This window comes from Heptranchias perlo, chromosome 7, assembly GCF_035084215.1.
Source record: "Heptranchias perlo isolate sHepPer1 chromosome 7, sHepPer1.hap1, whole genome shotgun sequence".
NCBI lineage: Eukaryota > Metazoa > Chordata > Chondrichthyes > Hexanchiformes > Hexanchidae > Heptranchias > Heptranchias perlo.
The window spans coordinates 63,768,064-63,793,311 of NC_090331.1; the positions used below are offsets into that span (position 1 = coordinate 63,768,064).

General features: G+C 42.2%; 1 protein-coding gene across 1 annotated transcript in view; it reads left to right on the forward strand.

The window, feature by feature from the left end:
* ankar (ankyrin and armadillo repeat containing) overlaps nucleotides 1–25,248 on the forward strand; it is a 114,004-nt gene that overhangs the window by 86,875 nt on the left and 1,881 nt on the right. Inside the window, exons 17-21 of the mRNA XM_067988177.1 lie at nucleotides 8,214–8,320; nucleotides 17,168–17,290; nucleotides 18,512–18,670; nucleotides 21,327–21,444; nucleotides 23,443–23,552. Of these exons, the coding sequence (XP_067844278.1) occupies nucleotides 8,214–8,320; nucleotides 17,168–17,290; nucleotides 18,512–18,670; nucleotides 21,327–21,444; nucleotides 23,443–23,552 (617 nt within the window). The remainder of the gene's footprint in view (nucleotides 1–8,213; nucleotides 8,321–17,167; nucleotides 17,291–18,511; nucleotides 18,671–21,326; nucleotides 21,445–23,442; nucleotides 23,553–25,248) is intronic.

The window sequence follows — 25,248 nt, forward strand, 5'->3', positions numbered from 1 at the left end:
GTAATAAAAATGTACATGGGCTGCTAGCCCACTTTGGCAGTTGTCTTACTTAACTTAAAGAGAATAACCCCCTGTATTCTGTCCTGCAGTCCTGGGGTAGGATCTCTTCTCCCTGTCTTTTGTAGGCTTTTCCTGCCTGACTCTGCAGTCCTGTTTCCAAAAGCCAGACTGCCATTTGATGTCTCATTTTTTTTAAAAGCCTCATTGCAATGTTGGCTATTAGACCATTAGACCAACTACCTCCACCACCACCCCCGAGCAGAATCTACCAGCCTAACTTGGCAATGACCCCTGCTGAGTTCAAATTGCAGCAGCAATGAGTGTGAATGATTGCTGGAATGTCAAACTATCCCTCATTGACCCCAGGATTCTGGTTTCAGATGCCTCGCCTGAAATCTGATAAACACCTCCCCCGACTGGTTCATTCCCCTTAAAGTAAGTTTTAACTTAAAAACATATTTTAAAGTAATGCCTATCTTGATCCTTTCCATGTGAAAATGGTCAAAAAACCAAGAAACGCAATGAGGGAGCAGCCCTGAATATGCAGAAAAGGTGCAAAGGGTGGCAACATGTCACTGACAGTCAATGCTGTCTCTTCCACTTAGTGAACCAAGCTGGAGGTTTGGAACAATATATATAATTTAAAGAGAGCTAGAGATGTAAGACACGAATAATACCATAAAGTAGTAGTACAGGACATGCATGCACATCAGGAAAAGTTGCATTTGTAAAACATGTATCTATACATGTTTAAAAAAAATAAGTGATATCACTTTTGGGTCAGCTGATTAGTTGGCTGTGAGTATTATTTTCTGGCAAGCTCCTTGATTCCGCTTTGTCACTTACATCAAGTTACATCGAAACTACAGCACAGAAACAGCCCCATTCGGCCCAACTGGTCTATGCCAGTGTTTATGCTCCATACAAGCCTCTTCCCTCTCTACTTCATCTAACCCTATCAGGATACCTTCTATTCCTTTCTCTCTCGTATGCTTATCTAGCTTCCCCTTAAATGCATCTATGCTATTCGCCACAACTACTCCTTGCGGTAGCACATTCCACATTCTTACCACTCTTTCGGTAAAGAAGTTTCTCCTGAATTCCCTATTGGATTTATTAGCGACTATTTTATATTTATGACCTCTAGTTTTGGACTCCCCCACAAGTGGAAACATTTTCTCTACATCTACCCGATCATGGGTAGCAAATGTAACCCCACTATTTAAGAAAGGAGGGAGAAAGAAAACAGGGAACTACAGACCTATTAGCCTGACATCAGTCGTAGGGAAAATGCTAGAATCTATTATAAAGGATGTGATAATAGGACACTTAGAAAATAATAATAGGATTTGGCAGTCAACATGGATTTATGAAAGGGAAATCATGTTTGACAAACCTACATAAGGGGGAACCAGTGGATGTGGTGTATTTGGATTTTCAGAAGGCTTTCGATAAGGTCCCACACAGGAGGTTGGTGAACAAAGTTAGAGCACGTGGAATTGTGGGTAATATACTGACATGGACTGAGAATTGGTTACAGACTGAAAACAGAGAGTAGGAATAAACAGGTCTTTTTCAATGACTGAGCCTCCACACCCCTCTGGGGTAAAGCATTCCAAAGATTCACCACCCTCTGAGTGAAGAAATTTCTCATCTCAGTCCTAAATGGCCTACCCCTTATTCTGAGACTGTGACCCCTGGTTCTAGACTCCCCAGCCAGGGAAAACATCCTCCCTGCATCTATGCTGTCGAGCCCTGTAAGAATATTGTACGTTTCAATGAGATCACCTCTCATTCTTCTAAACTCTAGAGATTACAGGCCTGGTCTACTCAATTTCTCCTCATAATGTATACATTCTATAATGTAGAGACCAGAACTGTGCACAATACTCCAAGTGTGGTCTAACCAATATTCTATACAAGTTTAACATAACTTCTTTGCTTTTCAATTCTATCCCTCTAGAAATGAACCTTAGTGCTTGATTTGCCTTTTTTATGGCCTTATTAACCTGCTTCTCCATTTTAGAGATTTGTGTCTCTGTACCCCTAAATCCCTTTGCTCCTCCATCCTGTTTAGACTCATATTATCCAAGCAGTATGTGGCCTCCTTATCCTTCCTACCAAAATGCACCACCTCACACTTGTCTATATTGAAATTCATTTGCCAATTACAAGCCCATTCTGCAAGTTTATTAAAGTCCTTTTGCATTGTGATGCATTCTTCCTTTTTAATAACTACACACCCCGCCCAATTTGGTGTCATCCGCAAATTTTGAAATTTACTTCTGATTCCCAAATCCAAATCGTTAACGTAAATTGTGAACAACAGTGGTCCCAGCATTGATTGTTATGCCAGCCAGAATAGCTACCCTTAACCCCTACTCTCTGTTTTCTGTTTTGTAGCCAACTTGCTATCCACATCTAGCAATCTGTCTGGTCTGTAGGAACATCTTACCATTAAATCTGAGTTCTGAATGGTCGTACATGCCCTCTTCTGATTGATCCAAGTGCAGTATCTTTTGGTTGCCATCTTTCCCCTAAATCTGGTGATCCACTCCGAGACACTTGGCATACTCACAGCTCCCACTGGCCTCCAAACACCAACTCCAACTCTTTATGATATTCTGAGCTGGCTTCAATGTTTGTCTGGTCTCTTGACCCAGCACTGAATTCTCAACCCAGTCCCAATGTCCACTGACCTCTTGGCTTGGCTGACTCTTTTTGGTAGGGTCAGGAGACTGCTAGGTGTCACAGCTTGGTCTGAGGTCAGAAGAAGTTGGATCTGGTTGGGAGGCCAAAGGGAGAAGGGGCCAGGAGGCCAAATTGAGTTAAACCTGATTGAGAGACCAGCGGGAGTCAGGGATAAGTAAAAAGAAATCACCAGGAGGAAATTGCAAATATTTAGATAGGCAAAAGTTTAACAGGGGTAGAATCATAGAATCTTACAGCACAGAAGGAGGACATTTGGCCCATTGTGCCTGTGCCAGCTCTTTGAAAGAGCTGTCCAATTCAGTCCCACTTCCCAGCATTTTCCCCGTAACCCTGCAAATTAGTCCTCTTCAAGTATATGTCCAATTGCCTTTTGAAATTTCCTATGGAATCTGATTCCACCACCCTTTCAGGTAGTGTATTCCAGATCTTAACATCCTCTGTGTGAAAAGAATTCTCCTCATTTCCCCTCTAGTTCTTATGCCAATTATCATAAATCTATGACTTCTGGTTACCAGCCCACTGCCAGAGGAAACAGCTGCTCCCTACTTTTCTTACAAAACCCCATAATTTTGAATATCTGTATTGGGTCTCCCCTTAACTTTCTCTGTTATAAGGAGAAAAGTACCAGCTTCTCCAATCTCTCCACATATGTGAAGTCCCTCATCCCAGGTATCATCCTGGTAAACCTCCTCTGTACCCTCTCCAAGGCCTTGACATCCTTCCTAAAGTGTGGTGCCCAGAATTGTACACAATACTCCAGCTGAGGCCTAACCAGTGATTTGTAAAGGTTTAGCATGACTTCCTTGTTTTTGTATTCAATGTCCCTATTTACAAAGCCAAGTATCTCATACGCTTTCTTAACTGCCTTATCAACTTGCCCTGCCACCTTCAAAGATTTGTGAATATGCACCCCCTGGTCCTTCTGCTCTTGGACCCCCCTCAAAATAGTACCATTTAGATTATACTGCCTCTCCATGGTGTTCCTCCCAAATTGCATCACTTCACACTTATCCGCATTAATTTGCATCAGCCATGTGTCTGCCCATTTCACCAGTCAGTCTATATCCTCTTGAAGTCCGCTACTATCCTGCTCACCATTTACAACGTTGCCAAGTTTTGTATCATCTGCAAACTTCGAAATGGTACTCCATATACCCAAGTCCATGTCATTTATATATAACAAGAAAAGCAATGGTCTTAATACCTGGGGGACCCCACTGCATACTTCTCTCCAGTCAGAAAAATATCCCTTGACCACTACTCTCTGCTTCCTACCCCATAACCAATTATGTACCCAAGTTACCACTGTCCCTTTAATACTATGAGCTTCTATTTTCCAGAGACAGGCAGAACAAGAGAAGCAGAACACCAGAGCCAGCGAGAGACAGAGAGAGAGAGAGGTTTCGAGTTTCCACTTCTATATCCCTCTCTTACAATGGTCTTCGTCACTTAAAAAAAAAAGGCACTTTGTGTCGGTTTAAACAGTTCTTACAAAGTCCTTAAGAATCTTTGATGGCTTTTGATGGTCGCTCATCATGTTGCAATTGCTTCTCCTGATGGGTCATTGTTTTAATTCCGATTTTCTGATCACCTGGTATACAGGCTTTCTTTTGTATCCAACGTCCGAGGTGTTGATCGGTTTTGCTTTAAATGGTAATGTGTGAGGGTGAGATGAAGTATCTGATTGGAAGAGTTGAGTACTGATTGAAAGAATTTGTTGGTAGGTGGGTGATGGGGGGTGTAGTGGATGCGGCTAGTGATGCAGTTGGTAGGATATGCCACTTGACAGTTGAACTCACTCACCTTGACCACTTGTGTCAAATCATTGCACTTTTTCCTGCACTGCATCCATGTTCATAGTGCTATGCTCCTGGCATTGACCTCATCCCCTACTGCCTCCCACTGCCTCGGCAGCATATGTCTGGAGGGCCTCTTGCCCCCCTGCAGATACAGGATGCCTCTCCTTCTGTCCACCTCTTGCACCAAGGCCTCTAGTACATCATCAGAGAACCTTGGTGCACGCTGTCTCACAGCCAAGTACAAACTCAGATCGATAGAATGGCGGGGTCTGGCGTGCAGATTGGAAGATATGGGACGTAGTTGTGGACAGCCTTTATTCAATGTTTTAGAAGAACTCAACAGTTTGTAAACATAAGGACGGGACCTGCCTCTGTGTTTTACATATGCGATTTCTGATCTCCATTCAGGCTCCGTTCAGACTCATATCTTATATTTTGAAAATATAAAAATCCCGTAAACTTTGAGCAGCCAAGTTGTTGCTTATTAAAAATTCCAGAGTTCCCATCATCACCATGCTTCAATATATTGCAGCACAGATTCACTTCACCAGTGACTTCCACCACTTCTTGCAGCCACAGTGCACCTCTCCTTTAAGAGGTGCAGGCTGCCTTTAAGTGGTGCTAGCCACTGGCAGTATCTGGGCCACCTCTGTTGGTGAGCAACCACTCAACAGCGCAAGTAGTGCTGGCTGCACGATGCAATCATGTAAAACAGCAGGCAGCCTGCATCTCAACGACTGGGCGTGGGTTAATCACGCAACGCAATCCCAGCGCCCGTTTTCAGGGGTTAACCAATTTAAGCCCCGAGTTTGTATGACTTCACAGTTGGGAAACAGTGATTGATGCTAGTGATGGAAGACTGCAGTTTTTAGTATGAAAATGAATGTGAGGAGCATAAAAAATATGAGTGAATAAGAAGTCGACAAAATGCATAACGATGAAGAGATTGCAAGGCACTAGAGGCAAAGAGAGAGGGATGTGCAGGAAAGGGGGAAAAAAAGCAATGAGCAAATACAGGGTACAGAGCATAAAAGCTTACATTTTTAATTTTTACTGCCAGAATGGCTACAGCGAGGCGACGGGAGGGGAAGGAGTGGAGGTTAGACAAACTGAAATGGAAGTGAGCTGCTTACACTCTGTTTTCATAGCATAACTTCAGGTGGAATTTTGAATCAGTCTAAAAAGAAGACTACTGGTGGAGAAGAAAATTGTGTGTAAATTAAAATTAAAGAGATGGGGATAATTAAAGAGGAGCGTCACAATACGTGACAAAAAATTCTGAGAGCCTTTGGAAAGCCTTAAAAAGGCTTTTCACTCATTAGCAGGCTTTCCAAAGCTGAAGAAGCAGGGAACTAAGAAAACGGAGGCAAAATGGAGAGAAAGAAAACCCAAGATGCAGGCATGAGTCTGTGGGCAACTGAGAGGTTTTGCGTCTGATCACTGTTTGATGGCTTCTGAAGTTAAGGTGATGCTACATGAGATTGTTGCAAGGAAGGTTGCCCTCTTAGCCACTCCACAGTACCATCCCTATAGGTCAGCATTGCAGCGTGCAGAGCGCATAGAGGAGTGATAGTCAAATGACCGTGTGCCTTCTCAGCTTGTATATGAGTAAATGAACATGCATCATGTAGATTATTTGTGTGGCAAACTTGCCTTGTAAGGTCATATAATCCTGCAACAACAGCCCCAATTTGAAATGCCAGTACTAGCATTCCCTTTGCACTATGAGCATGCAGGTGAAGCTGCAGAGTTGTTCTGTAAGGACTTTGCATCCAACTTTAGTCAGGGTGTGACAGAGTGAGAGAAAACTGTTGTTCATCTATTTGATATAGTGTAATACTGGTTTACTTTACCTTGGAAGACTTTCTAAGGCTATTAACCATTGTCCTCATCTGCTCAAAAGGTAATCAAATAAAGGCTAATGGAATCATAGAATGATACAGCACAGAAGGAGACCATTTGGCCCATCGTGTCTGTGCTGGCTCTTTGAAAGAGCTATTCAATTAGTCCCACTCCCCTGCTCTTTCCCCATAGCCCTGCAAATTTCTTCACTTCAAGTATTTATCCAGTTCCCTTTTGAAAGTTAGTCAGTGCATTCCAGATCACAACAACTCGCTGCATAAAAATCTTTTTCCTCATGTCGCCTCTGGTTCTTTTGCCAATTATCATAAATCTGTATCCTTTGGTTACCAACTCTTCTGCCACTGGAAACAGTTTCTTCTTATTTACTCTATCAAAACCCTTCATGATTTTGAACAGCTCTATCAAATCACCCCTTAACCTTCTCTGCTCTAAGGAAAATGTTGGCTTTTATCTCAAGGAAGCTGGAATACAAAGGGGGGGGGGAAGTGATGCTTCAGTTGTACCGAGCCTTGGTCAGACCCCACCTGGAGTACTGTGTTCAGTTTTGGGCATGGAGCCTCAGGAAAGATATATTGGCCTTGGAAGGGGAATAGCACAGATTCACCAGAATGATACCGAGGCTTAAAGGGTTAAATTATGAGACCAGGTTGCATAAACTTGGCTTCTATTCCCTTGAGTTTACACAGTTTAAGGGGTGATCTAATTAAGGTATTCAAAATGATTGAGGGATTCGATTGGGTAGATGCAGAGAAACTATTTCCTCTGGTGGGGGAATCCAGAACAAGAGGAAATAATCTTAAAATTAGTGCTAGGCCATTTAGGAATGAAATCAGGAAGCACTTTTTCATACAAAGTGTTGTAGAAATCTGGAACTTGCTCACCCAAAAGGCTGTGGATGCTGGGTCAATTGAAATGTTCAAGACTGACACTGACAGATTTTTGTTAGGTAAGGTTATCAAGGGATATGGAGCAAAGGCGAGTAAATTGTGTTGAGGTACAGATCAGCCATGATCTAATTGAATGGCGGAACAGGCTCAGGGAGCTAAATGGCATACTCCTGTTTTTATGTTCCTCCTACATCCTCTGGATATTTGTCATCACATTCACTCTCGTAGGCATCTCCTGCCAAGCAGCCTGGAATCTTTGGATTGCCAAAAAGGGTAGCCTTTCTTTTCTCCATTTTTTTGACAAGCACTATCAAACAAGCTTCAGAAAATGAAGGTGATCTGCACTTCTCCCCAATCATTTCTCCTTGTTTGCCTGTCAAAAATAAAGTAGCCCCTTTAAATAGAAGTTGCAGACTTTAAGAGCTGCAGTGACATGCTATTTCCCATCCCCGAGTTGACAGCAAGCTCCCATAGTCTTGCCTCATCCAGGTTAGGAGCTTGTTATGAATGGCTAATGATGCCAACCATAGGAAATCCTGCACGATTACTCCAGCACATTTTCAACAAACATTACTTTCACTGGTTAAAGGTCCTGGCACTAATGCGAAAGCTACCATTTCCCCTCTGATGTTATGGAAGACAGACAATTTTCATATTTCTCAAAAGGACCTCTTCTGCTACCTCCATAATCCTGCTCTAAAATTAGGATTTCACCATATTCCCTAAAATCCAACACAAATAACCCCATTACCATTCTACCTTGTGTAGCACAGAGTTTCCCTGCAGATGTACCTGTTTCTTCTCCTCATTATGGTCTTCTATGGCAACAGAAACAAAGTTACTTCACATTCAGATGATAAAATGATTATGGTATTAATTTATCCAATTATCCCTGTAAATCATGTACTTAAACTTACAAGTATAACAGGTGTATCTGTTTTTTCTTTTGTAGGTGTTGCACATGTAAATAATCCCATCAGTCAATGGAAAATTACAGAAGAAGGCGGCATGGATGTACTTTTTTATTTGCTTTATGCTACACATTCTCCTCAAGTGCAGGTAACAAGGGGCAAGGGGCTATTACAGTAGCAGGGCTGCATTTTTTTTTTATTCGTTCATGGGATGTGGGCATCGCTGGCGAGGCCGGCATTTATTGCCCATCCCTAATTGCCCTTGAGAAGGTGGTGGTGAGCCGCCTTCTTGAACCGCTGCAGTCCGTGTGGTGACGGTTCTCCCACAGTGCTGTTAGGAAGGGAGTTCCAGGATTTTAACCCAGCGACGATGAAGGAACGGCGATATATTTCCAAGTCGGGATGGTGTGTGACTTGGAGGGGAACGTGCAGGTGGCGTTGTTCCCATGCGCCTGCTGCTCTTGTCCTTCTAGGTGGTAGAGGTCGCGGATTTGGGAGGTGCTGTCAAAGAAGCCTTGGCGAGTTGCTGCAGTGCATCCTGTGGATGGTACACACTGCAGCCATAGTGCGCCGGTGGTGAAGGGAGTGAATGTTTAGGGTGGTGGATGGGGTGCCAATCAAGCGGGCTGCTTTATCTTGGATGGTGTCGAGCTTTTTGATTGTTGTTGGAGCTGCACTTATCCAAGCAAGTGGAGAGTATTCCATCACACTCCTGACTTGTGCCTTGTAGATGGTGGAAAGGCTTTGGGGAGTCAGGAGGTGAGTCACTCGCCGCAGAATACCCAGCCTCTGACCTGCTCTCGTAGCCACAGTATTTATATGGCTGGTCCAGTTAAGTTTCTGGTCAATGGTGACCCCCAGGATGTTGATGGTGGAGGATTCGGCGATATTAATGCCGTTGAATGTCAAGGGGAGGTGGTTAGACTCTCTCTTGTTGGAGATGGTCATTGCCTGGCACTTATTTGGCGCGAATGTTACTTGCCACTTATGAGCCCAAGCCTGGATGTTGTCCAGGTCTTGCTGCATGCGGGCTCGGACTGCTTCATTATCTGAGGGGTTGCGAATGGAACTGAACACTGTGCAATCATCAGCGAACATCCCCATTTCTGACCTTATGATGGAGGGAAGGTCATTGATGAAGCAGCTGAAGATGTTTGGGCCTAGGACACTGCCTTGAGGAACTCCTGCAGCAATGTCCTTGGGCTGAGATGATTGGCCTCCAACAACCACTACCATCTACTCATGGTAACTGGTCAATTTACTCCAAAGAAAAAGCAATGCACACAGCCCAAAGTCTGCAGCATTTAGATCAATGCATACACGCCAACTGTCAGCTTTTTAAGTTTCAGCCCCTATGTCAGCTTGTCAGCGTTTCAGAAGCAAAATCAGCTGTTTTCACTAAAATTGGAGGTTATCAATACGATCCACTCAGTTCAGTTGAAGAATGGGACAGAAAGATGTTAGAACCAATCAATTGGATGCTATGTTCTTCAACTGTTGGTTGCACACAAATATGAGATAAGAGGGTCCAAATTTACATTTTTGTGTCTGTTTTATGGGCCTAAAATGGGTGCTATGCTAAGCAATTTAGCAGTGCAGAGGCCCATGCCCGATCTGCATGGGAGTTTGGGTCACTGCTAAATTGATTGGGGCCTTTTCTTAGGGGCCCTATTGACCCAGACCCCGAAACTTGTTTCCCCTAGTCAGCTACGACTGGCATTTTTGGGTCTTGAGCAGCCTAACCAGCGATCCCTACATGGACCGCTGGAGACTGCTCAAAAAAGGACCAAAAACTTGGAAAATGTTCAGTATTTTTAGCAGTCAGAAGTGGAAGTATTGCTCCTCCTGGATCCACAAAAAAACTGCAGACCTCTATTGGCCCGCCCATCCCCTCCTGAGCACATCCCTTCCTCCCGGACTTACCTCTGGGCCATAGAAACATAGTAACAGAAGTAGGCCATTCAGCTTCTCAAGCTTGTTCTGCTGATCGATGAAATCATGGCTGATCTGTATCCTAACTCTACCCACCCACCTTGGCTCCATATCCCTTAATACCCTTTGCTTGCAAAAATCTATAATCTCAAATTTAAAATTATTAATTGAATTAGCATCTACTGCTTTTTGTGGAAAAGAGTTTCACATTTCTACTACTCTTTGCATGAAGAAATGTTTCCTAACTTCCCTCCTGAATGGCCTGGCTCTGATTTTGAGGTTATGTCCCTTGTCCTAGACTCCTCCAACAGTGGAAAAAGTTTCTCTCTATCTACGCTATCAAAATCCTAAAAACTTCAATTAAATCACCCCTTAACCTTCTATAATGCAGGGAATACAAGCCTAGTTTAGGTAATCTCGCCTCATAATTTAACACTTGAAGCCCTGGTAATATTCTGGTGAATCTGCGCAGCACTCCTTCCAAGGCCAGTATTTCCTTTCTAAGGTACACAGAACTGTACACAGTACTCCAGATGTAGTCTAACCAGGGTGTGGGCCGAAATTCATAAGGCCCCAACAGGCGAGCCTGCAGCTCACCTGATTTATCTGATGAGGACAGAGGATGAATTAACTTTGCGACTCAGACCTCTTTATGTGTCGCACCCAGTTTGGGGCACAAAGGAATTTAGGCCCCAGAGAGTTTTAAGATGAGCTGATGGTTTACGTATATATACATAGAAGTTACAACACAGAAAGTGGCCATTCGGCCCAACCAGATCATGTCAGTGTTTACCCCCCATGCGAGCAAGAGTCTAAGGGGGTTAAATTGGATAACCCCCGAAAACGGGCGTGGGGATCACGGTACGCGATTAATCCGCACCTATTCATTGTGCTGCAGGCAGCACATTAAATTTGTGCTGCCTACTGTTTTACATGATTGCTGCGTGCAGCCAGCGCTACTTGCACTATTCATTGGCTGCACGCATCAACAGGCAGCCTAATATCGCGAGCGGCTAGCACTACTTAAAGGCAGCCTGCACCTCTGGAAGGGGAGGTGCACTGTGGCTGATGGAATTGATGTCAGGAAGTGGATTGCTTTGGAAGACGTTTTGTGAAGATGGCTCAACCTGGGAGAGAGCATGCACCAAGGTTCTCTGATAATGCATTAGAGGCTTTGATGCAAGAGGTGGAGAGAAGGAGGGACACCATGTATCCGCAGGTGGCAGGAGGCCCTCCAGACGTATGCTCAGGAAGCAGTGGGAGGAAGTAGCAGAGGAAGTCAATGCCAGGAGCATAGCTCCAAGAGCATGGATGCAGTGCTGAAGAAGTTCAATGATCTGGCACGAGTTGTCAAGATGAGTGAGTTCAAACTTCAAGTGGCATATCCTACCAACTGCACCACTAGCCTCATCCACTGCTCACTACACCCCCCCCCACCCCCATCACCCACCTACCAACAATCTCTATCAATCAGTACTCAACCCTTCAATTCATAGAATCATAGAATAGTTACAGCGCAGAAGGAGGCCATTCGACCCATCGAGCCCGTGCCGGCTCATTGTAACAGCAATCCAGTTAGCCCCATAACCCCAGTCTTTCCCCATAGCCCTACAAATGTTTTCCCTTCAAGTATTTATCCAATTCCTTTTTGAAAGCCATGATTGAATCTGCTTCCACTACCCTTTCAGGCAACGCATTCCAGATCATAACTACTCGCTGTGTAAAAAAGTTTTCCCTCATGTTGCCTTTGGTTCTTTTGCCAATCACATTAAATCTGTGTCCTCTGGTTCTCGACTCTTCCGCAAATGAGAATAGTTTTTCTTTATTTACTTTACCTAAACCCTTCATGATTTTGAACACTTCTATCAAATTTTCCTCTTAACCTTCTCTGCTCTAAGGAGAACAACCCCAGCTTCTCCAGACTATCCATGTAACTGAAGCCCCTCAGTCCCTAGTAAATCTCTTTTTTTTTATTCGTTCATGGGATGTGGGCGTCGCTGGCGAGGCCAGCATTTATTGCCCATCCCTAATTGCCCTTGAGAAGGTGGTGGTGAACCGCCTTCTTGAACCGCTGCAGTCCGTGTGGTGAAGGTTCTCCCACAGTGCTGTTAGGAAAGGAGTTCCAGCAGATCACCAGTAAGGCTGAGGTGCCGCCCTGGGAGATTGAGTGGCTCTATGGAAGACGGACCTGCTGTCCTCTCTTAGGATGACAGCATTTCTGCTCCCATCCCTGCCACTCCGCCAGTGCCCTTGCTATTGCCTGTCAGCCAGCCAGGCCAGACTACTGCAGCCCATGCCAAGATGGTGCAGTCTGAAGCCGAGCTCTTTAGGCCCAGAGCTGCTCGGGGTCATCCTCTAAAGCCATCTGCAGTCTCCTCAATTGAAGGTCAGCAGCCTTCCACCTCCCATACCCCTGCCACTGGGGAAGCATCTCGTACAAGCACTAGGAAAGGTAAAGGCACAGGAAGGACAGGCACTAAGGGAATGCAGAAGGGTGAATAGTTTCATTTTGTATGCATTATTTAATAAGTAAATTTGTAAATGTGGATTTGAATTCGCATTTGGTGATGGTATTTTTGCGATGAGCTGAGGGAGGAACCAATGTGTGATCGTAAAGAGGACAATGCGATGATCAGTGAAAGATGAGAAGGTAAGGAGTGTGGGACTGTTGGGGAATGGGGAGGTGTAGTTGAGATTACTGGTATCGCTCATTAATAATCTGATCACGCAGAGCCCTGGCAGAAAGAGCCTGTTTACCTTGTAGCCTCCCTTCCTCTTCCACTTCCTCCTCCTCCTTCTCCTCCACTTGCTCATGCTCCTCAGGTTCTCGCCTGATAGGTGGTGGCAAGGGCTGTTTCCTTATAATGGCCAGGTTATGCAGCATGCTACGACAAATCTCAATACCTGCACAGCTGAGTATTGCAGGGCTCCTCCAGAGCAGTCCAGGCAGCGGTTGCTTGAGGACGCCAATAGTGTGCTCTATAATGTTCCTTGTGGCAAAATGGCTCTAGTTGTAGGCCTGCTGTGCACGCGTGTGTGGGTTCCTAATCAGAGTCATGAGCCCTGTCATGAGGGGATAAACTTGTTGCCCAGTAGCCAGCCTTTGACTTGCCATGCTGGTTCAACAGGTGGAACAGAGGACTGCTGCAAAGTGGAAGTATCATGACTGCTGCAGGATAGCAGGCATTCACCTGCATGATGCGCTGTCTGTGGTCGCACACCAGCTGCTCACTGAGGGAGTGGAATCCCTTTCTGTTGATGAATATGGCCGAGTTCAGATGAGAAGCAAGCAAGGCAATATGCATGCAGTCAATGGCACCCTGCACCATGGGGAAGCCTGCAATGTGAGCAAAGCCTTGTGCTCACTCCTCCTGCTTGACTCTAGCAAGAGGGAATGAGATGAATGTGTTTTTCATTGTATAGAGAGCCTCAGTGACCTCCCTTATACTGCAGTGCACTGCAAACTGCAAGATGTTGCTTATATCTTCAGAAACAGCCTGAAAGGAGCCAGAGGCATAAAAATTAAGACCCACAGTCACCTTGACAGCCACAGGCAATGCAGTCCTTGCCCTGCTTTGAGGCTGCAGTTGTGGCTGCAGCAGTTGACAAATTTCAGTCACGACTTCTTTTGCGAACCGAAGACGTCTGATGCACTGGTCGTCATTGAAGTTGAGGTAAGAGAAGGTCCTTGAAGACCCTGCTGATGACCCTGCTCCTCCTCCTCCTCCTCCATCTTGTCCTGCTCTGCATGGCCTCTCTTCATTCTCCCAGTCATATTCAATTCCCAGATGAAGCCCTACCAGGCCACCCATGTCTGGAAGCAACTTTTTTCAGCACTATATTTTAAATGCCATTAAAAGTACTGGAATCTTACAACACCAGGTTATAACCTGGACTATAACCTGGTGTTGTAAGATTCCTTACATTTGTCCACCCCAGTCCATCACCGGCATCTCCACATCATTAAAAGTACTGCAAGACCAGCCAGACCACTGCCTGTAGAGTATTCAAACTTTAGCCATGTATATGAAACCTCCAAAAATGCATACAATTGCACCAGCAGCCAGAAGAAATAATCCAGCAACAAACCTATAAGTACTTCATGATCCCTTTAAGCAGCTTGGTGGGATGGTCCTTCATGCCATTTAATGTCATATTCAGCTGAGCGAGGTTAAGACAAAGTGTTGGCTGGAGTGTCTAGTTGCAAAATAGCAGCGGCGCCTTCACGTCAGTGTTGCACACTGATTTGCGTCATCATCTCCCTGCTCAGCCTGCTGTCGGCAGTCGTTAGGGCACACACGCAAACATCTTTACCAAGATAGATTCCTGCGCACTTCCCATTGGAAGTGTGTATGCGCATCTCGGACCATTTTTCAAGTCTTAGGTGTCCACGTAGCGCCAAAAAACGGGCGCTATGTAGCCCAATTTAACCCCCTTACAGTGTATGTTTATTTAACATTTGTCCCCAAAAGAGGTGCATATAAGGTTTTTTTTATTTTCCTCAAGGGAATTTTATGAGGCATGAACAGCTGTTGTCTTATATGAAGATTTATTTGCTGCAAAACTAGTTGCAGCCATAATTTTGAGATATTGTGGCTGTTTTTATTTCAGATTTAGAGCATCTGCAGTATTTTGCTTTTGAGATATGAAGATGTTCCCTGCTGTGAATCATTATCTGGTTTTATTTGAGCATTTCTGTAGCTGCACTCATAGAATTGCCATGATTTGTAAATAGAGAGTGCAATTGGAGTGGCAATGAGTTTTTCTTTATTTAAAAAAATTATACTGAGATTTCCATGTTTAAAATTTTGCTACAGCGTACTACTGTGATGTGTGATGTAGACTGTTAGCCTGTTTGTGTGTTAGCCACAGTGCCTGGTTAGGTTCAGTAACTTTGAAAGCTGTTTTCAATTTGTTTACATGTGCCTGATGGAAGTTCCTTTATTATTGTGCAGAAAATGGGAGAGATTCTACTATGTTACAGTACAGGGTAATGTGAGGAGTCACATTAATAATCAACATGAGTATGACGGTTTGTAAACTTTGGAATGGAAGAAAACCACATTTTTGTGCACTTTCGTTTTTTTAAATGAGTGATTCTTATTTCTGGTATAAGAAAATAAGTCATTTTGTTAGGTTAAGAAGAGCAACATAGGCTAGAAATTACTATTGCCACCAATCCCACGTGAATGCAAAACACATCATTTGACATTTCTCCATCCATTATTTTAGTAAAGGTGTTAATCCATTTATTTAATTTAACCCTTTAAAGTTGTACTGAAGTTTGTACAAAGATGTTTGTTTTCATATTTAAAGTGTCTGTAAACCTTCCAGCAGAAAGTATGGTTTGTATAATGTATAATCCAAAAGAGTACACCCAGCCAGACAAGTATATTACATCACCACAGTGATGCCATATTGCTGGAAAGTGTTGTTACTCCAGAGGGACAGTCATACATCACCAAAACCATTGTCATATCAGGACAAAATCCACAGATGGAAGAATGATCATCTCCGGTTAAGGGGTTTACATAACAAATTGTACCCTGGAGTGGAATCCTTTCTCAATTTTGTAGTCAGAGTCAGCCATAACCCCGGTGTGAGATTTAGCTGCATATTTGGCACTGCTTCTCACCAATAGCAATGATGTATGAACGGTCCTCTAAGTAATAACACTTTCCAGCAATAAGGCATCACTGTGGTGATGTAATATATTTGTCTGGCTGGGTGTACTGTTTTGGATTATACATTATACAAACCATACTTTCTGCTGGATCAGTAAACTATGTCCATCACACAAATCACCGGAGATAGACTATTTGTTTTTCAATCTAAGTTTGATGTCATATAATTGTTGACGGGGCTGCTGCAAGTCACTGAATCTCTTCAATTATTATTGGGGCAACCAAGTTGCACCTCTTTATAGATGCAAAGAAAAGCACTTTCAGCTAATCAGTAATCAGAAATTATCTGGAAGAGGTGGTCTCACAGTGAAAAGGATATGATGTGGAGATGCCGGTGATGGACTGGGGTTGACAATTGTAAACAATTTTACAACACCAAGTTATAGTCCAGCAATTTTATTTTAAATTCACAAGCTTTCGGAGATTTTCTCCTTCCTATAACTTGGTGTTGTAAAATTGTTTACAAGTGAAAAGGATAAGCATTAGCTATATTCTAAAAGCAGTTGGTGTGTAATCCCACCAAAAGATGGTAAACTTTTAAAATTAAAGCAAACTCTGATAGCCTTTTATTTCAACTCTGGTTCTCTGGTACACAGCTTTCACCAATATTATGAATGATGGAAAACACCAACTCCATTGTGTTTCCTTGCTTTCTCTCACTCTCCATTGAAAGAAAGAAAGCAGCAGAAATTAGAGAAACTGGCATTTATCAGTATAGCGCAGATGTAAGATCACAATCCTCAGGCAAGAGAGGAAGAGATTGCGATGTTGAATGTGAGACTAGTGTAAATTGGCTGAAAAAGCCATTTTCACATTCGAAATATATTAATTAACTCAGATCTTCAGTAAACAATATTTAAATCCACCATTTATACACAATCTTTAATATTTACAATTTTGTTACCTTTTTAAACCCCCCCCCCCCCATGTACTTTCCTGGGGTTCAAATGGCAAATAGTTCAGCTGTTTTTGTTCTTTTTAATTGTAAACAATTTTACAACACCAAGTTATAGTCCAGCAATTTTATTTTAAATTCACAAGCTTTCGGAGATTTTCTCCTTCCTCAGGTAAATGTTACCTGAGGAAGGAGAAAATCTCCGAAAGCTTGTGAATTTAAAATAAAATTGCTGGACTATAACTTGGTGTTGTAAAATTGTTTACAATTGTCAACCCCAGTCCATCACCGGCATCTCCACATTTGTTCTTTTTAGGCAATAAAAGATAAAAGATATGAATATATGTAAAGAAAACTTTCCATAAAATGGACTTGCCATATTTAAATGTAATTATGTGGACTAATGAATTAAAAAAAAGCTAAGAAAGGATATTTTTTATTGCAATAATTACCAATAATTTCCACATTTATTTTCTGTGTATAGGTTGAAGTGATATACAGCTTGGCCTGCATTGTGTTGGAAAACGCTGAACTACAAAAGGTCTTAAAGGAAAAACAGGGCTTCACCTACAAGATTGTATTGAATCACCTTAAAGCTACTGACAAAGTAGGCTGTAGTAAATGAATATGGTGTAGAAAATTTTAAGGAACACAATTAGGCAAATATGCAAAGGAGATTCCACAGCACTTTGTTGTTTTAAATTAATTTAATATCTCATTCATATAATCACATTTTAATGTGGAAATTCCCTATTGCAATAATTCTTCTTTATAGCAAATTTAATCAAAGATAAGATTATGTAAATAAAAAAACACCATAGAGTCATAGAGTCATAGAGTTATACAGCACGGATAGAGGCCCTTCGGCCCATCGTGTCCGCGCCAGCCATTAGCCCTGTCTACTCTAATCCCATATTCCACCATAACTGTTTGCGATATGAGACACAGGAAATTCTATAGCAGAACTGAACCATACAGATTCGGAAGATCTCAGGTTAACTCCCTGGTCCATGCTTTGCTATCTGACCTTAGCCAAATTGGCAGTGGAGACACTGCATTTGGTTTCAAAACCTCTCATTAGAGAAAAAAGGAGAAAATCAGACAGTTTGTTGCTACCCTGTCCGATAACTCTCTGACAGTGAGTGTAAATATCAGGTAAGGAAAGAACAGGCTTGTCCAGGATGTCCACAATGCTTGAATAGTCCAGTCAATGTCATATATAAAGAATGGCCACTCATTGGGCTAGCAGTGTTTCTGTTACCTTATCCCAGCATGAGTAACCACCTTCAGAAGAAAGGGTTTGTTAGAAAATTGTAAAGAAGAAAGTATGCAAAGTAGGCATTCCCACAATATGAAAAATATGGTGTTACTTCATTATATGCTTTGTCTATTTACTAAAATGTATGCACAGGGAAATTAATAGAATGAATGTGAAATACAGTAAACTGAATACAGTGAGCAGCAGGTTCTGTGGCACTTCTCCACAAGTTCATCAGCCATGACTGAAAATAGAAGGAGGCATGGAACACTTTAAAGGTGACAGGCACATCTCTAAGGGAGTCATTGTATAATTAAAAATATCTGTACGTATATAGCGTATACATTTTTTAACAAGTTAAACAGATTTCAGTTGTCCAATTCCTTAATGTACAGTGGTTAAAAATGTATTTTATTCATGTCCATGAAAATATTTTTCCACAATCAACTAAAGTAATTGTAATTCTCTGAAAGTTTCTGCATTTACTGTATTAAATTCTACTGAATTGTCTAATGACAATTGAGGTAAAATGTTGTTGCACTTAACTATCATTTACCTGTTGTTTTTCAGGATGTCTGTTTACGAGCAGGCAGTGCTTTAGCCCTCTTTGCATTCAACAATAAATTGCAGCAGTTTCTGATACGTGAAGCTGGGGGCATTCAGATGTCGGTGTACAAGAATTTTCTGCAGTCCACAAAAGAGCTGGACCTGGCCAATGCTGCATTTCAGGTATTCTTCCAGGAGAACACGCCAACCAGTTTATTTGTCTAATATCTATGCCCTAAAAATTCGATTGCGCAGCGCCTTTTTTTTGGACGCTAAATGGCCTCCTAAGCGTCCAACATGGCGGGCAGGAAGCGCGCACACATTTCCAGCCAGAAGTGTGCCGCCCGCCATATTGGATCAAGCTCATCCAGTGATGTCAAGAGCGCATGCAAGAATCTAGAAGAGTGAGCAACTTATTTAAATTAGGGTCCTGCGCTTCCTGCAGGACCCATTTCTGATTTTGGTCTGCCCCAGCACCTGACTCGCCACGTGCTGAACTCATCCAGCAACACATGGCACTAACCGGCAAGAAGGACCCCTCACCAGTGCTATTTAAAGGGATCATGTAGAACTTCGAGGTTAGTTGCTGGTTTGTCATTTCAAGCTGCTGGTTAACTTCTAGGCCTTTTTGGTATGTTTTATCACTCTGGGAAGTTCATTGTCTGCAAAGGATAAAATTTTCCTGGTATTGCACTGTTGTTGGCTGCCTCAGTGAGAGTTTGACTGCAGTCATGGACGGTCTGGTAGGGTTGCCTTCGGGGCTGGAGGACAGGGGAGAGCAGCAAGGAAGACAGCAAAGAGCTGGAGCAGCTGCCATAAAAAGGATGAGGAGGAGGGCATTGTACTGGAGGCCATATCCACTGTGGTTTATCAGGGAGCACTTCTCCTACATTAACTTTAATAAGAAGCAATGTCTGAGGTGCCTTCGCTTCACAAAGGAGGCTTGTCACCAAACTATGTCACCTACTGCACCCACAACTAGAGCCTCGTACCAGGGCATGAACAGAACTGTCTGTGGCTGTCAAGGTGACCATGGCCCTTAACTTTTATACCGTGGGCTCCTTTCAAGCTGCAGCAGATGACATCAATGACATATCACAGTTTGCGGTCCACCACTGTATCAGGGAGGTCACCAAGGCTCTCTACACCATGAGGAACACATATATCTCCTTCCCAATGCACAGAGCAATGCCGGACATGAGACCACTAGGCTTCGCCCTCATGGCAGGCTTCCCCAAAGTGCAAAGTGCCATTGCTTGCATCCACATTGCCTTGCGTGGTCCCTATCCCTGCAAGGATATTGTTATTTAACATTGTTGAATTGGTGTTTTGACATTGGGCTGGATTTTTCTGTGAAAATAATGGCGCGGCTAACAGGCCTCACCGTTATTTCTGTGCAAATGATAGAGTAACTTCCGGCGACTGCACATGCGCAGTTAAACACGGAAATCTGGAAGTTGCTGTACCAGATGCGAGCCTCCGCCGTAAGCTCTGCAAAAACGGCATCTCACCGGCTGGCTCGCCATTCAAGTGAGTTTTTTTTAAATTTCAAAATAAACTTTATTTCACAGAATTTAAAGATGCACACAGTTCAATGTAAATAACACAATTCTAAACCAGTACAACTGAAACCAAAATATTACAGATAGTAAACAAAGCGATCTCATTATTACAATTCAAACACAGTATTTCTTATGACTCATGGTGTACAATATAAGGTGGGGTGGCCTTACACGGAGGCCTTTCCCCATTGAGCCTTTGCGTAGGTCGCACCTTGCCTCAGTGCATCCCACAGCACGTACTCCTGGACCTTGGAATGTGCCAGTCGGCAACACCCAGTCGTGGACAAGTGAATGGAACAGCGTGAAGTTCCTGCACTGACCTGATGGATATAAACTAATCTTGCCAAAAAAAGGTATGTCAAGTCATTTCAAGTCTATGCACCCTTTTAACGTTGTGGTAAGTCTTAATGACTGCCAAACAACCCCTCTAGCACTGAAAATGAACTTTTACAAGTGTGGAGACTCATTCCTTCAGATTTTAGTTGTTGGACATTTAAAAAGAATTTATCTTTTTACTTTTTCTTTCTGTCTCTTTTATCTCTGTCTCTTAATTCAATTTTTCTTACCTTCTCTTTATTTCACTTTCTGTACCTGATCTGACATTGAATTCATTATTCTAACTTACACTTCCTGTTTCTCACTCTGCGCTGCTTATTAACATGCTTCAATCTGATTGGTTAAAAGGATACACAGTTGCTTGTTCACAAAGGTCCCAGATGTCCAGGAGAGAGCGCTGTGTTGAATTTAGAGCCCCACGAGAGGAACTTGCCGTGCGAAAGCCCATGAAAAGTCTCATTTGTCATTTAGATGATAATATTTCTGGTTGCCTGATCTGTTCTGAAAAATTGCATTGCTTTTATAATGCAACTTTTATGAAGCACTGCAACCAGAAGGAAGAGAGACTACTCACTACAAGTGTCGTGGACTTCATTCTTTGAATGTAAACCTCTCCCAGATGCACTTCATTCCTAGCAAAAGAAAAAAAATCAAGTACACAACTGATTGAAATGTGCTATCTGGCATCAAACGCACAAGCTCAACTGGTTAAATATATTCTGATATTTACAGTGAAAAATCTTGATACTGTGATGGTTGGTAATAGATGATTAACAGCCCACTATGTGGACGGAGATTTACATGTGAATAAAGTTTACAAAACCTACAATGAGAAAGAATATGAGGCTGCATAGAATGAGAAAAGATCATTTGGCCCACTGGGCCATGAAATGCATTCCAAAAGATCTGATAGTAATTTCTTTCTTTTCCACTTGGTGCAGATTATAGTATTAGCCAAGGTGATTGTAGATATGGATGAGGTCACACTGTCAGCTACAGGTATCATAACTTTAGTCAATCTACTCAAGTCAGAGAAGCCAGCCACGATCATTGTAGTAGGTAAATATATTATGTTTATTATCAACAATGTGCCAACATATCTATCTCTATCTATAATTCTATATCTATCTATGCAAATACAAACAGCACACTGTAATCCAATCCAGATCAATTAACCTTATAGAATTTAGATTTGTAGTAATATGCCACCAGCCCCAAGCATTCACTGATAGCTGATTTATGGCCTGTTCACGTTGCAGGTTAATTGGTGCTATATTGTGTCATATATATGATTATGGCATGCTACGGTGATCAATAATGTTCCAGTTAATAATAGGCACTCAACTTATTGCCAAATATTTTATAATATTCAAATCTCTATTACTTTTCCTTAAAATTATATTCCAGTAATCAGAACACTCTTGTCTCTGAACATGTAGGGTGTCCTGTAATTCTGTACTCCTGATTTCAGACATCCATTCTTCTCCATTACCAATGCTTTTTTCATCTGTGCAGTCAACTCCTCTAATGCAGTACAGCTCGTTTTGCATGATTGAAAAGATCATGTGGTGTGGCACTCATCCGTACAGACTAGCAAGATTCCAGTTTCAATCCCTGGTCTGTTGAGTTAGTTTTTGTCAGCGAAGGGCAGTGATGTGGTACTCAAATTTACCTTGGCATGGCTGGACTAGAAAAGGGAAAAAACTCCTGATCACAATCCCCCGTAATCTAGCAGCTTGCAGATAGTTACAAATTTGTGTCTGCCACAGATTCTTTTCCCGGTTCCATGGTGTCATTCCCATAAGCAGTCTTACTTTAATGCTGCCCTAAATCTACTTATATAATAGCTATATAAGTAACTTGAGAATAAACAATTGCACCCTCCCATGTCTTTTGTACATATATTTCTTCAATCTCTCCAAAGACAAACCAAGCAAACACTCAATGTCTAGGCTCATATATGAAGGACACGCACTTATTGAAAACCCACTAGCTTTGGGACAAGAAAGGAAGGGAGATATCGGGGGGGAAAGAATTAAAGAAAACTGAACACTTAGACTTCCAGCAGGTCCAGGGAAATCCCTCTTGCCCTGTGCCGAGTCTACTTTGTAAGATTTCAGCTTATGCTGAAAAACATCAGAAGCAGCTTTATCACTGCAATATCAATCCTAAATAATTAAAATAAATACTTAAAACACCATTTTTTTTCAAATAACACTTTTTCCCTGCCACTTTTTCCCTCCTATTGTCTCTTCTCTTTATTATTATTTTATTTGTACACACATTTGTACTAATATAATCCATTTTACTTATGTTAGTCTTTTTTCTAGCTTAATATTTAAAATACTTTATATACCATGTTTCTTTGGCCTCCCTGCTCTCAAAGTCCATTTTGGAAGTGGGAGCAACTTTGAAAAAGATTGTCATTGATTGATTAAAAATGAATTCCAAAAGCAGGACAAAGACCTAAAGACTGATCTGGTTATATTGTAGACATGACCAGATCCATCACCATCATATTTTCTTGCCATCAGAACTGAAAGGGATTGCTGATGGATGAGTACATTCAGCACTAGCTGACTGGAAGAGTGGACCTGGATGAACAAATATGTTTATTACTCACTAAGAATTAATTTAAATATTTTTTTCCTCAATATTCTCCTCCACTGTCCTCAAGATACTAACTCCTTGTTGTGGAACAGATCCCTGGCACCAATCAAGTGGCTTGTCTTCACATGTGAGCCTAAATAGTGATTGTTTGGAGGCTATTTGACCATAATGGGCATTACAGTTGAGCCCATTGCTGATGGTTCACTTGTTTTGAGTACCACTTGTCTATATACAAACCCTAAATTGATTTTGGACTCAATGCATCTATAGCTCAATCTCGATCATGTCCTAAGTTTATATATACAATTCTTCATGAAGTTGTGCTACTTAATTTGCTTTGCTTCTGTCTTGTCAGTTCATACACAGTATCTATTAAGATAAATTACTGAAAATATACCTGTACAGTAATATTATTTTGACCAATTTGTACAATTGTTCTCCTTATAGGACTTCTGCTGTCCTCTCTTACTCGGACCAGAGCAGGTATTTCCGATGCCATTATTACAATGGGAGCTGTGGAACACCTTTGTCCACATTTATACTCTGAGAAGGAACAGGTAAAGGAAACACAAACAGAAGTATAAACTTTGTGAATATTTCTTTGTGTGCATTAAGAACATAAGAAATAGGAGCAGGAGTAAGTCATACGGCCCCTCAACCCTGCTCCGCCATTCAATAAGATTATGGCTGATCTTCTACCTCAACTCCACTTTTCTGCCCTATCCCCAAATCACTTGATTCCCTTAGTGTCCAAAAATCTATCAATCTCAGTCTTTAATACACTCAATGACTGAGCATCCAAAGCCCTCTGGGGTAGAGAATTCCAAAGATTCGTAACCCTCTGGGTGAAGACATTTTTCCCCCATCTTGGTCTTAAATGGCTGATCCCTTGAGACTATGACCCCTAGCCAGGGGAAAGCCTGTCAGCATCTACCAGCATCTCTCAGCATTAACATGTTATAGCTACAAAGGATAATGTTTCACTTTTCATATCCTTCCGTCATAGGACTGATGCCTCATGGAGTTACACTCTCACTTTGTGATGTATGTTAAAACATGTACAATTGAAGCTCTCTTTCATTACTAAGATGGCATCATTGCTAGTGCATACCCTGGTACTATGAAGACACTAGACAATTAGTGAATAAGTAACTTTACTGCAGATAATTACATACATTAAACTGTATCTCTATGGATAATGGACTTAACAGAAATAAACAAACAAGTCGAGTGTGTGATGGAATGCTCTCCACTTGTCTGGACAGGTGCAACTGCAACAACACTCAAGAAGCGTGACACTATCCAGGACAAAGCAGCTCACTTGATCGGCAGCCCGTCCACCACCTTAAACATCCACTCCCTCCATCACCGGTGCACCGTGGCTGCAGTATGTACTATCCACAGGGTGCACTGCAGCAACTCGCCAAGGTTTCTTCAATAGTGCCTCCCAATCCCCTGATCTCCACCTCCTGGGAGGACAAGAGCAATAGATACATGATCTTCACATTCACCTCCAAGTTCCCCTCTGAGTCACACATCATCCAGACTTACATATTCTCAGCGTTTCTTCATCGTTGCTGGGTACCTTCACCACACGGACTGCAGCAGTTCAAGTAGAAGGCTCACCACCACCTTCTCAAGGGCAACTAGGGATGAGCAATAAATGCTGACTTTGCTAGCGACACCCATATCCCCAGAATTATTTTTTTTTAAATGCTGGAAGCCGGTCCCAGAATCAGAAGTAAATTAAATGGCTCTCTGAATCTGATAGCTTCAATAAATGTATTAGATTAGGATGCACATTTCATAGTCCTTCACTTTAAGGTTTGCATTAACATGCCCACAGGAGGTGTAAATTTCTGATGTATAACTTTGACATACTTTTTAATTTAATTGAATTGTAGATGTTACTGGTCTTAAACAGAATAAATATATAAATAATCTCTTTAGTCCCATTTCCCTTGTGATTTATGCCTATGGTTACTGATTGTTCTTTTGAGCAGGGCAAACTTTAGTAGTTGTCACTTTGTTCCTGCTTGAGTCACTCACTAACTTTGCACAAGCTGAGAATCACAAATAGTATTCAAAAGAGCTCCCATATAAAAGAACAATTACAGCTTATGCCCTCAACCTCAGTAGAAAGTTACTCTTGCCTCCTCTTACTCCTGGTGATTCCAATATAATTTCCACAGCCAAAAAAAGTGACAGTGTTCCCTATTAACTTTTAAAAATTTTTTAGCACACTTGTACTAA